This window comes from Hyperolius riggenbachi, chromosome 10 (assembly GCF_040937935.1).
Source record: "Hyperolius riggenbachi isolate aHypRig1 chromosome 10, aHypRig1.pri, whole genome shotgun sequence".
Lineage (NCBI taxonomy): Eukaryota > Metazoa > Chordata > Amphibia > Anura > Hyperoliidae > Hyperolius > Hyperolius riggenbachi.
The window spans coordinates 196,124,383-196,136,635 of NC_090655.1; the positions used below are offsets into that span (position 1 = coordinate 196,124,383).

General features: G+C 43.7%; 1 protein-coding gene across 1 annotated transcript; it reads right to left on the bottom strand.

The window, feature by feature from the left end:
* Window positions 1-209: 209 nt before the first annotated feature.
* Window positions 210-11,346, bottom strand: POLD4 (DNA polymerase delta 4, accessory subunit). The gene is made up of 3 exons (XM_068258222.1): window positions 11,103-11,346; window positions 1,673-1,784; window positions 210-850 (listed from the first exon to the last, which is right to left on the bottom strand). The coding sequence occupies exons 1-3, from the start codon at window positions 11,254-11,256 to the stop codon at window positions 826-828; spliced, it is 291 nt and encodes a 96-aa protein (XP_068114323.1). The 5' UTR covers window positions 11,257-11,346; the 3' UTR covers window positions 210-825.
* Window positions 11,347-12,253: the final 907 nt, after the last annotated feature.

Consider the following 12,253-nt stretch of genomic DNA (forward strand, 5'->3'; position numbering starts at 1 on the left):
CAGGTGTGAGGTCATGTGCAGAGCGCTCCCAGCCACGGGCATGCAATCAAGGATGTGCATTGCCGGGTCAGCGCCTGCGCACGTCTGCCCTGACCTGGAAGAGGCTGGGGGGGGGGGGGAGATTTAGGTGAGGGTCGAAGGGGGTGGAGTAGAACGGGGGAAGCAGTGGGCATGAGGAATGCCTCACATACATTCCTACTTGCCCCATCTTTAAAATCTGTCAGCTCTGGTATCCTTTAATCAAATACACACATTATTTGAACAAAAAGACAATCCACATAGAATACAAGCAAACGGCAAAGGTTCCATGTGCTTCATCTATGAGGTGTGGAGCAAAAAGGGAAGGACATCTACCGGAGTAAACTCTCCGACAACTTACATTCCCTAAAATCAATGCAAATCGCCCAAAGTGCAACAAAGCCTCCCAATTTATTATCGGAAGCTATCTGCTCCTCCATATGCCTCATTTTGTTAGCGTTTACTTTTTCTCTCCTTACAGGCTCACTTTAAAAGCCTGCTTTCATTTAGGAGGTAGCTGAAGGAAGGGGTTAGGAATCGAGAGCAAAGTGGCTTTGGCATATAACTGCTATCTCACAGCTCCTTGTGCTTGGGAATTCTATAGGTGGCGCTGCCAGTGCTACTGTCAGATACACTGCATTCACGTTCCTGTGCTGCAGTACAATGCTAGAGGAAATATCCTGGGTAGAAGTCTTGTGGCTGAAGTGTCTGAGAACTGAGCAATGCAGTCTTTATGAGGCATCTTGTCTGTTATGTGACATCTTGTTCAGTTTTCTTCATGCAAACTTCTTATTTGAGTCTTGCTCTTTAAATGGCATACGAACTCCACAAGCTGAAACAGATATGAATCAGTCACTTTCCATCTTAATAGCATGTATTATTATTATTTATTGTATTTATGATGTGCCTACCTATTACGCACCACTGCACAATAGATAAATAGGTTAATATACAAGGTAGGACATACATGGAGCTCACAACAAAACAAGATCATGCAAATGTCATTAATAAAAGTAGTTCACTGTCTGGTAAAAATAGTCTGCTCTAGTCTGCAACAGAGGTGTCTGACAGTGAGATTGTATAATCAAGCTGGAAATACTAGGGGGTGGGACCGGCCGTAGTCTTACAAGCTAAAGGGTGTCAGTAGAGATAATGGGTGCATCTGTTGAGATGATGCCCAGCAGAAGGTGGTATGGTACTGATGCACGGAGTAGGCGAGCAGGAAAAGATGGCCCTTGAGAGCTTGTTTGAAGGAATTAAAGCTAGATGTAATTTTGCCTTCTTAAAACAGAAGGTATTTGTGATAATTCAACTTTAATAGCATGTAAGTCACCCTTCTACTTATTGTTGGCTACAGTGAATTGGGTAACAATTTACTGTATGCATGCTCCGACTGGACCCTGACTGAAGGACTTAATGAGCCGAATAGCAGAGGATCCAGGAAGCGCAGGAGGGTGGTGAGGGAGTGATCAGTCTGAAGGGGGATGGAGGAAGCCCCAGGTATGTATCATTTTTATATATCCCTTTTATCTCATGTACACTTTAATAAGAGGACAACCTCAACTATACGCCAATCACATGGAACTGACATAATGGAAAGAGAATAACAGAAATTAAGACTATGGACTATCAGTAGCTGAGCTCATGGACTCACTTGTGGATGTACTGAGGATCAGTGCTATGCTTCATAATGATCTCCTTTATGTCTTCTGATGGAGTTAGCCCTAAATCCTGTGCCCGTTGCCATCGCTCCATCCGGGTGATACCTAAAGGTCACAAAGCCATTTAGAGCTTTAGAAATTACATATAATTCACTATAGTAGAATCCCTTTATAGTAAACTCCAAGGGACCAGGAAAAGTAGTTTACTATATCAGTAATTTACTATACAAGAATTCGTCATACATTGTATATTTAAAGAGAATCTGTATTGTTAAAATCGCACAAAAGTAAACATACCAGTGTGTTAGGGAACATCTCCTATTACCCTCTGTCACAATTTCACCGCTCCCCGCCGCATTAAAAGTAGTCAAAAACAGTTTTAAAAAGTTTGTTTATAAACAAACAAAATGGCCACCAAAACAGGAAGCAGGTTGATGTACAGTATGTCCACACATAGAAAATACATCCATACACAAGCAGGCTGTATACAGCCTTACTTCTGAATCTCAAGAGATCACTTGTGTGTGTTTACCTTCTGTCCCCAGCTTATCTCATGCACTGAACATTACAGGCTTCCTGCAGACAGCTCTGCCTATGTAGTTAATTCCTCAGTATGTGACAGATTAGCTCCTTTCACAGCCTCCAGAGGAGGATTTTTATCCAGCTCTCTTCTATCACTGATAAGATAGCAGAGAAGCTGCTGGCTTATGTAAATAAAACACACACTGGAGTGTGCATAGAGGAACAGTTCAACACTGAAGAACTTGGCAGCCTTCCAGACACAGGCCGACAAGTCTGACAGGGGAAAGATACATTGATTTATTACAGAGATGGTTATAGTAGAAAGAGCTGCAGCAAGCCAGATCACATAAGAATAGGTTTAGGAACTTGTAGGATGGAAGAAAAAACGTTGTAATTTTTGTTACAGAGTCACTTTAAGCAGACGCAGTTTCTGGGACCTGAGGACTGAGTTTACTATATCTATAGGTTTACTATATCAAAGTTTACTATAACGAGATTATACTATATATATGAAAAGGGCATTTAATTTGGATCTCCAACATTTAAAATAGTTACTTGGGGTCCTCCCCAAACAGAGAATAGGAAAATCTGTGCCATTTACAACTGATGTGTGGTCCTTGACAATAAAGAAACTAATTTGCAGCCAGTGGTGTTCCGCCTTTTACTATACATTTCTTGAAGGTGGGTTGGTGGCCCTTTGAGGTAAGGCACCGGCTAGAGCAAAGCTTGAAACTCAATGTGGATTGTCCTGTGAATTACTTTTGTCTTAGCTTTTACAAATCCGATTGAAAACAAAACAATAGTTTTGCCTACAGAATTGTGGGCACAGTGTTCCTCTTCTGCTCCGGACAATCAGGTAGTCATGAGGGAAAAATCAACCGTAACATGCCCAGGAGGTGAAAGTTGGGATTTCCATATCATACAGAGTAATACACTGCTGGTTAGGTGGATCAGTTGATAAAACCTTTGTTACTTCGGCTCCTGCTTCCCAGCATACTGGGAGCATGTTTTTATATCACTGCAATCAGCCAACGTTCCAGTAGACTGGCCCCTCCCATGCACTACTGCTGCAGATACTGTATGTGATCAACCAGAGATGTGGCACTCCTCCTACTTTTGATAGGAGGGAGCAAGAAGGTGGGCGTATGTGTCATTCCGACAGTGGCCACATGGGCGTGGGGAGAAGACAAAATTAGCTTTACTCACGCTAGGCAAAATAGGGTAATATAACAAATATATTCCCCTACTGACTACCTAGCCTGTAATTTGCTATTTCTGGCACCCGATCCCCCGCTCCGCTATACCCATAATAACATTACGGTCTATGGTGGTGCCTAAGTAAGACACATCCCCCCAGACCCCCATCCCCAGTGGATTTTGTCCTCTGAACAGTCCGATTCTTCACTAGTGTGAAGAAACATCCCATTCTTCCATTGCACCCAATGCAGGGCTTCATCTTCTCATCTTCCGTTTCCTGGCCGCTGGGCTTAGTGGTCCGGAAAGATTTGTGCTTCAGCAAAGTTGCGTTCCATTCAGCGGAAAGTACACAACAAATCCGTACCTTGAGATGTGCTGGATCCGGACACTTAAGACACTGGTTCCACTAGGACTCAATGAGGTCCTAGAAAAATTATATTGAATTCACCTACTTCAAAACATTCTGTTTATTAATTTTTTAATCAGTCCTCTCTTTTAATGTTTATTTATTTCTTAAAATACCTATTTTAAGCAAATTAATACTTGAAATATGTTTTAACATTCAAATATGTTTACACTTATGTTCTTTTGAGGATTATTGCCATACTTTTTACCGCCATTATGACACTATGTTGTCATGATAATGAGCAATATCCTACCTTCTCATTCCATAATGATGTGACGTGCAATATCAGTTATTCATTTATCGACCATTAATTTACCCTATGGTGGCCCAGGACACAATAAGTGGAGGGTTGACCATCAACTTTCACTAATAACACTTACTAACTACTTTTATTAATTATTTGTATGAATGCCTTTTATTAATGTTTTTTTTCATACTATGCTATTAATTTGGAATCTTCTGTGACAAAGACCATATGTTATATGTATTGTTGTCCTATTTGTCTGCATGGTTATTCCCCTTCTTGTGGTTTAATCTAGTCTCAATTCCTATATATTTGTTCCAATTTTATGCGGTTTACGTCAGTACATAGAATTGTATGCATATTATGTACTATGTCCGCACATAGAATTACACCATTATACCTATATGTTTAGTCTAGTCTTAACTCTTATCTGTACATTTGTTCTAATTTTATACTCTTTCTGTCTGCACATGGAATTGTATGCATACCATACATCACTTATATATAGATGTGAAAAAAGAACTAATTCCCTGTACACAGCCCAACCCTTACCCAGGTGTCATCAATATAATATCCTCTCACCCCTTTAAACCATCACCCCCCCCCCCCCCTTTTCCTGCTTTACTTCCCCCCCCCCCCCCCCCCCCACCTTGCAGCACTTGCATTGTATTTGACTGTGCTGCGCTTGTATTCGATTGTGCTGCGCTTGTATTCGATTGTGCTGCGATTGTATTTGATTGTCCCGTGATCTGCTTCGATTGTCCCGTGATTGTTTGATTGCCTCTGAGACCCCACTTCCCACCAACCCCCACCCCACCACCACCCCCACCCCCCATCACCTTCCGAGTGCATCAGATTTGATTGTGCTGCGCTTGTATTCGATTGTGCTGCGATTGTGTTTGATTGTCCCGTGATTGGCTTCGATTGTCCCGTGATTGTTTGATTGCCTCTGAGACCCCACTTCCCACCAACCCCCACCCCACCACCACCCCCCATCACCTTCCGAGTGCATCAGATTTGATTGTGCTGCGCTTGTATTCGATTGTGCTGCGATTGTATTTGATTGTCCCGTGATCGGCTTCGATTGTCCCTCCCCCCCACCACACCCAACCCTCCCCCCCACCACACCCAACCCTCCCCCCACCACACCCAACCCACCCCACCACACCAACCCTACCCTCCCCCCCCCCCCCCCCCCCACCACACCCAATTACCACCTTCCGAGTGCATCAGATTTGCTTGTGCTGTGATTGGAGTCGATTGTGCTGTAATTGTATTTGATTGTCCCGTGATTGTTTGATTGCCTCTGAGACCCCACTTCCTTTAACCCCAATACCTCTCAAATACTCCCTTTTTGCTAGGTAGGTGCTCTTTTTTTCTGGGTAGTCTCGGAGGAAAACCCCATAAATTTAGCAATCCACAATGGCAAGAAGGGGGCTTTCCGATGACGAGGTATACAGGTACATGGACCAGTCGGATGAGTTCTTTTGGGAAGAATCATCCGTCGAATCTTCCGGGTCCGAATTTGAACCTGTAGAAAGCAGTGGTTCCCTGACCGATAGTGATGACGAGGCTATGGTCCCGGCTAGAGCCAGGCGTACCAGACCCCAAGTCGTTAGACCGCAGGTGGCGCAGGATCCGCCTCAAGGGCAGCAGGGTGGTGCTAGCGCTGTTGATAGTTTTCTTGGTGAGGCAGGCACCAGCAGCGCAGCATCTCCTGGACTTGGTACCAGTACTTCTGTAGACCCTGGCGAAGTGGTGAGCGTCAGCATGGAAGTCGAAACTGGTACGGTGGCAAGTGCAGTAGTACCCCCGTCGCAGCCACCAAGAAGAAGACGGGCCCGTAGTACCCATAGACTCCCAGAGGTGCTGGCACAACCAGATTGGCAATCCCCTGATTCCGCCGCACCCGTAGTGCCCCCTTTCACTGCCCAGTCTGGAGTCCAGGTGGCGACAGCTCATCTAGGAACGGCCCTAGACTTTTTGCAGCTGTTCATCACCCAGGTTCTCTTGGACTTAATTGTGGTTGAGACCAACCGTAAAGCCACACAATTCATCACCGAGCACCCGGAGAGCATGTATGCCCAGCCTTTCGGGTGGAAACCAGTCCAAGTTTCCGACATTAAAATCTTTTTGGCCCTTATCCTTCACTTGGGACTAATGAAACAGAATGTATTGCGGGCGTATTGGTCTACGAACCCAGTACATCATGTTCCCTTGTACCCTGCTGCCATGTCCAGGACACGATTTGAGTCCATCCTGCGCTTCCTGCACTTCAACGACGACGAAACCTGTCATGAAAGGGGAGACCCTGCTTATGACCGGCTCCACAAAATTCGGCCCCTCATAGACCACCTGTCCTCAACATTTGCAGATGCTTATATCCCTGAACAGAACATCTGCGTAGACGAGTCCCTCTTACGCTTTACCGGGCGCCTTGGCATCAAACAGTACATCCCAAGCAAGCGCGCCCGGTATGGGGTGAAACTGTATAAGCTCTGTGAAAGGGCCACAGGCTATACATGTCGTTTTAGGGTCTATGAGGGAAAAGACTCAAAATTGGAGCCGGTCGGATGCCCTGACTACCTGGGGAGCAGTGGAAAGGTTGTGTGGGACTTGGTGTCACCCTTGTTCCGGAAGGGGTACCATCTTTTTGTGGACAATTATTACACAAGTGTGGCCCTCTTTCAGCACTTAAAGTTAGAAGGAATCCGATGCTGTGGCACTGCGCGGCCTAGTCGCCAGGGCTTCCCCCAACGGCTCGTTACCACCAGACTTCAACGGGGGCAGAGGGCCGCCTTGCGTACTGAAGACCTGCTCGCGGTGAAATGGAGGGACAAGAGGGACGTTTACTTTCTGTCCACCATTCACACAGACACGACAGTCCAAATTCAACGGGCAACTAAGGTCATTGTAAAGCCCCTTGTCGTCCACGAATATAATGTCAACATGGGAGGGGTGGACTTCAATGACCAGAGGTTAGCGCCCTATTTAATTGCCCGGAAAACAAGACGCTGGTATAAGAAAGTGTCTTTTTATCTGATTCAATTGGCAGTTTACAACAGCTTTGTTCTCTACAGTAAGGCTGGGAGAACTGGATCTTTCCTCCAATTTCAGGAACAGATCATTCTGGACATCCTGTATCCAGGAGGTGCCAGGCCCCCCCCCCCAGATGCAACTAGCCGACTGCATGGTAGGCATTACGCCTATCAGATTCCGTGTGCCCCAGGTCAACGCATCCGAAGAAAACGTTGTCGTGTCTGCAGCAGGACTGGAAGAAGGAATGACACCAATTTTTATTGTCCCCGCTGTCCTGACCAGCCTGGCCTATGCGTAGGGCCGTGTTTTGAGAGGTACCACGAGCAGGTACACTATTAGAACCTAGGGAACTCCAGACACAGGAGTAGGCACACACTCAGTGGTCTTTCGCACATTGTCGCAGGGAGAGGAGAGGTAAGCTTGAAAACCAAACGGGTAAGCATAAAAGTGGCAAGAAGGATCGGTTTCCATGCTTGATATTGCTGATCTGTCCTGGGTTGGCGATATAAGACGGCATGTTTGAATTTCCCTTGAGTGTGGACACCCCCGGTTTATATGTGATTTGGGCCTATGATGATGCTTTAATGCCACAAAGAGTCATCTCTATTGGCAGGCATATTGCTGTATCCTACAGGCATAATGCTGTATACTAAAGTTCTGAGGCCCAGTCACATAAGTTGGTGGCTCACCCTGAGTGCAGGGTGGCATGGGGTGTCTCTCTCCTGAGGTTATCACTGCCATTGATGTGGAGGAAGATCTGCCATTGATGTGGAGCAAGGTATGTTTGCCGTTCATTTTTCCTTTCAGCCCAGAGTGCATTACTTGTATACCCAATATAAGGAGGATAGCAGAAACTCCTAATACTGGCCATACATGTAATGATTGCAGAGACCCTAAAATGCCAGGACAGACTCCACAAATGACCCCATTTTGGAAAGAGGACACCCTAAAGTATTATGTGAGGTGCACGGTGGGTTCATAAAAGATTTTAGTTTTTGTCACAAGTTAGCAGAATTTTTTTTTTATTTTATTTTTTAACAAAGTGTCATTTTCCGTTTACTTGTGACAAAAAATAAAATTTTCAATGACCTTACCATTACCCTCATGGAATACCTTGTTGTGTATTCTTTCCAAAATGGGGTCATTTGTGGGGTTTGTTAACTGTCCTGGCAAGTGGGCAGGGTGCTAAATTGTGAGCACCCCTGTAAAGCCTAAAGGTACTCATTGGACTCTGGGCCCCTTAGCGCAGTTAGGGTGCAAAAAAGTGCCACACATGTGGTACCGCCGTACTCGGGAGGAGTAGTATAATGTGTTTCGGGGTGTATTCTTACACATACCCATGCTGGGTGGGAGAAATACCTCTGTAAATGACAATCTTTTGATTTTTTTACACACAATTGTCCATTTACAGAGTTATTTCTCCCACCCAGCATGGGTATGTGTAAAAATACACCCCAAAACACATTGTACTACTTCTCCCGAGTATGGCGATACCACATGTGTGGCACTTTTTTGCACCCTAACTGCGCTAAAGGGCCCAAAGTCCAATAAGTACCTTTAGGTTTTCACAGGTCATTTTGCGGAATTTGATTTCCAAACTACTCCTCACGGTTTAGGGCCCCTAAAGTGCCAGGGCAGTATAGGAACCCCACAAGTGACCCCATTTTAGAAAGAAGACACCCCAAGGTATTCCGTTAGGAGTATGGTGAGTTCATAGAAGATTTTATTTTTTGCCACAAGTTAGTGGAAAATGACACTTTGTGAAAAAACAATAAAAATCAATTTTCCGCTAACTTTTGACAAAAAAAAAAATCATCTATGAACTCACCATACTCCTAACGGAATACCTTGGGGTGTCTTCTTTCTAAAATGGGGTCATTTGTGGGGTTCCTATACTGCCCTGGCATTTTAGGGGCCCTAAACCGTGAGGAGTAGTCTGGAAATCAAATTCCGCAAAATGACCTGTGAAATCCTAAAGGTACTCATTGGACTTTGGGCCCTTTAGCGCAGTTAGGGTGCAAAAAAGTGCCACACATGTGGTATTGCCGTACTCGGGAGAAGTAGTACAATGTGTTTTGGGGTGTATTTTTACACATACCCATGCTGGGTGGGAGAAATACCTCTGTAAATGACAATCTTTTGATTTTTTTACACACAATTGTATATTTACAGAGTTATTTCTCCCACCCAGCATGGGTATGTGTAAAAATACACCCCAAAACACATTGTACTACTTCTCCCGAGTACGGCGATACCACATGTGTGGCACTTTTTTGCACCCTAACTGCGCTAAAGGGCCCAAAGTCCAATGAGTACCTTTAGGATTTCACAGGTCACTTTGCGGAATTTCGTTTCCAGACTACTCCTCATGGTTTAGGGCCCCTAAAATGCCAGGACAGTATAGGAACCCCACAAATGACCCCATTTTAGAAAGAAGACACCCCAAGGTATTCAGTTAGGAGTATGGTGAGTTCATAGAAGATTTTATTTTTTGTCACAAGTTAGTGGAAAATGACACTTTGTGAAAAAAACAATAAAAATCAATTTTCCGCTAACTTTTGACAAAAAAAAAAATCTTCTATGAACTCACCATACTCCTAACGAAATACCTTGGGGTGTCTTCTTTCTAAAATGGGGTCATTTGTGGGGTTCCTATACTGCCCTGGCATTTTAGGGGCCCTAAACCGTGAGGAGTAGTCTTGAAACGAAATTTCTCAAAATGACCTGTGAAATCCTAAAGGTACTCATTGGACTTTGGGCCCTTTAGCGCAGTTAGGGTGCAAAAAAGTGCCACACATGTGGTATCGCCGTACTCAGGAGAAGTAGTATAATGTGTTTTGTGGTGTATTTTTACACATACCCATGCTGAGTGGGAGAAATATCTCTGTAAATGGACAATTGTGTGTAAAAAAAATTAACAAATTGTCATTTACAGAGATATTTCTCCCACCCAGCATGGGTATGTGTAAAAATACACCCCAAAACACATTATACTACTTCTCCTGAGTACGGCAATACCACATGTGTGGCACTTTTTTGCAGCCTAACTGCGCTAAGGGGTCCAAAGTCCAATGAGCACCTTTAGGCTTTACAGAGGTGCTTACAATTTAGCACCCCCCAAAATGTCAGGACAGTAAACACACCCCACAAATGACCCCATTTTGGAAAGTAGACCCTTCAAGGTATTCAGAGAGGGGTATGGTGAGTCTGTGGCAGATTTCATTTTTTTTTTGTGCAAGTTAGAAGAAATGGAAACTTTTTTTTTTTTTTTTTTTTCTCACAAAGTGTCATTTTCCGCTTACTTGTGACAAAAAATAATATCTTCTATGAACTCACTATGCCTCTCAGTGAATACTTTGGGATGTCTTCTTTCCAAAATGGGGTCATTTGGGGGGTATTTATACTATCCTGGAATTCTAGCCCCTCATGAAACATGACAGGGGGTCAGAAAAGTCATAGATGCTTGAAAATGGGAAAATTCACTTTTTGCACCATAGTTTGTAAACGCTATAACTTTTACCCAAACCAATAAATATACGCTGAATGTTTTTTTTTTTTATCAAAAACATGTTTGTCCACATTTTTCGCGCTGCATGTATACAGAAATTTTACTTTATTTGAAAACTGTCAGCACAGAAAGTTAAAAAAATCATTTTTTTGCCAAAATTCATGTCTTTTTTGCTGAATATAATAAAAAGTAAAAATCGCAGGAGCAATTAAATAGCACCAAAAGAAAGCTTTATTAGTGACAAGAAAAGGAGCCAAAATTCATTTAGGTGGTAGGTTGTATGAGCGAGCAATAAACCGTGAAAGCTGCAGTGGTCTGAATGGAAAAAAAGTGGCCGGTCCTTAAGGGGTAGAAAGCCCTAGGTCCTCAAGTGGTTAAAATGTGTTTTAATCATTAGGTGTGAAAATATCACCTAGGGGAAAATTTATGAGATAAAGTGAATTGAATAAGGACATTATGTGACAGCTTGTGACATCATGCAGTCCTGTCTGGGACCTCCCTAATTACCTCCCGTGTCCTTCTTCTCTCTTTGCTCATCCTTCGCACTGGCTTTACTGCTCCCAGGCTGTCTCTGACCTGCTGCTTCTTTTCCAAAGCTGTCTCTTTGCTTCGCACGTTTCACCACCGGCAGGGTGTCTGTCAGTCTTCTCTTTCTTCCCATGGTGGGGAAGCCGCGGCTTGCCTTGACTTGTCTTCTCTCTACGGTTCTCTTACTTCCTTGTTGATGTTTCTGTCCCCCACCCCTAGCCTGCAATTCTTATGTCACGCTTGTCATAGGAGCCGTGTAATCTTCTGCACAAAAATGCTCCACCTAGTGCATGAAAAGGGGAACTACAGCAAATGCAATTTGCCGGTGTACTTGCATTTGTAACCTGAAACTGTCTTTCCAGGGCATGTTATATACAGTGGTTTGCAAAAGTATTCGGTATTGAAGTTTTCCACATTTTGTCACATTTTGTCATATTACTGCCACAAACCTGAATCTATTTTATTGGAATTCCAGTGAAGGACTAATACAAAGTGGTGTACATGTGAGAAGTGAAACGAAAATCATACATGATTTAAAGGGAACCTAAACTGAGAAGGATATGGATGTTTCCTTTTAAACAATACAAGTTTCCTGGCAGTCCTGCTGATCTATTTGCTGCAATAGTGACTGAATCACACACCTGAAACAAGCATGCAGCTAATCCAGTCTGACTCAGTCAGAGCACCTGATCTGCATGCTTGTTCAGGGGTTGTGGCTGAACGTATTAGAGACACAGGATCAGCAGGAGAGTCAGGAAACTGGTATTATTTTAAAAGGAAAAATCCATATCCTTCTCAGTTTAGGTTCCCTTTAAAAAGAAAACAAAAAACTGCAAAGTGAGGTGTGCGTAATTATTCAACCCCATGAGTCAATACTTTGTAGAACCACCTTTTGCTGCAATTACAGCTGCCAGTCTTTTAGGGTATGTCTCTACCAGCTTTGCACATCTAGAGACTGAAATCCTTGCCCATTCTTCTTTGCAAAACAGCTCCAGCTCAGTCAGATTAGATGGACAGCATTTGTGAACAGCAGATTTTAGATCTTGCCACAGATTCTCGATTGGATTTAGATCTGAACTTTGACTGGGCCATTCTAACACATGGATATGTTTTGTTTTAAACCATTCCAT

Bases quoted from the DNA above. Each gene is read 5' to 3' on its own strand.
- POLD4 (XM_068258222.1), bottom strand. From the start codon at position 11,256: ATGGGAAGAAAGAGAAGACTGACAGACACCCTGCCGGTGGTGAAACGT. The intron at 1,785-11,102 runs GTAATTAGGGAG...TGTGACCTTTAG, and splicing joins AGAGAAGAAGGACACGGGAG to GTATCACCCGGATGGAGCGA. The intron at 851-1,672 runs GTGAGTCCATGA...TATCTGTTTCAG, and splicing joins GATCCTCAGTACATCCACAA to CTTGTGGAGTTCGTATGCCA.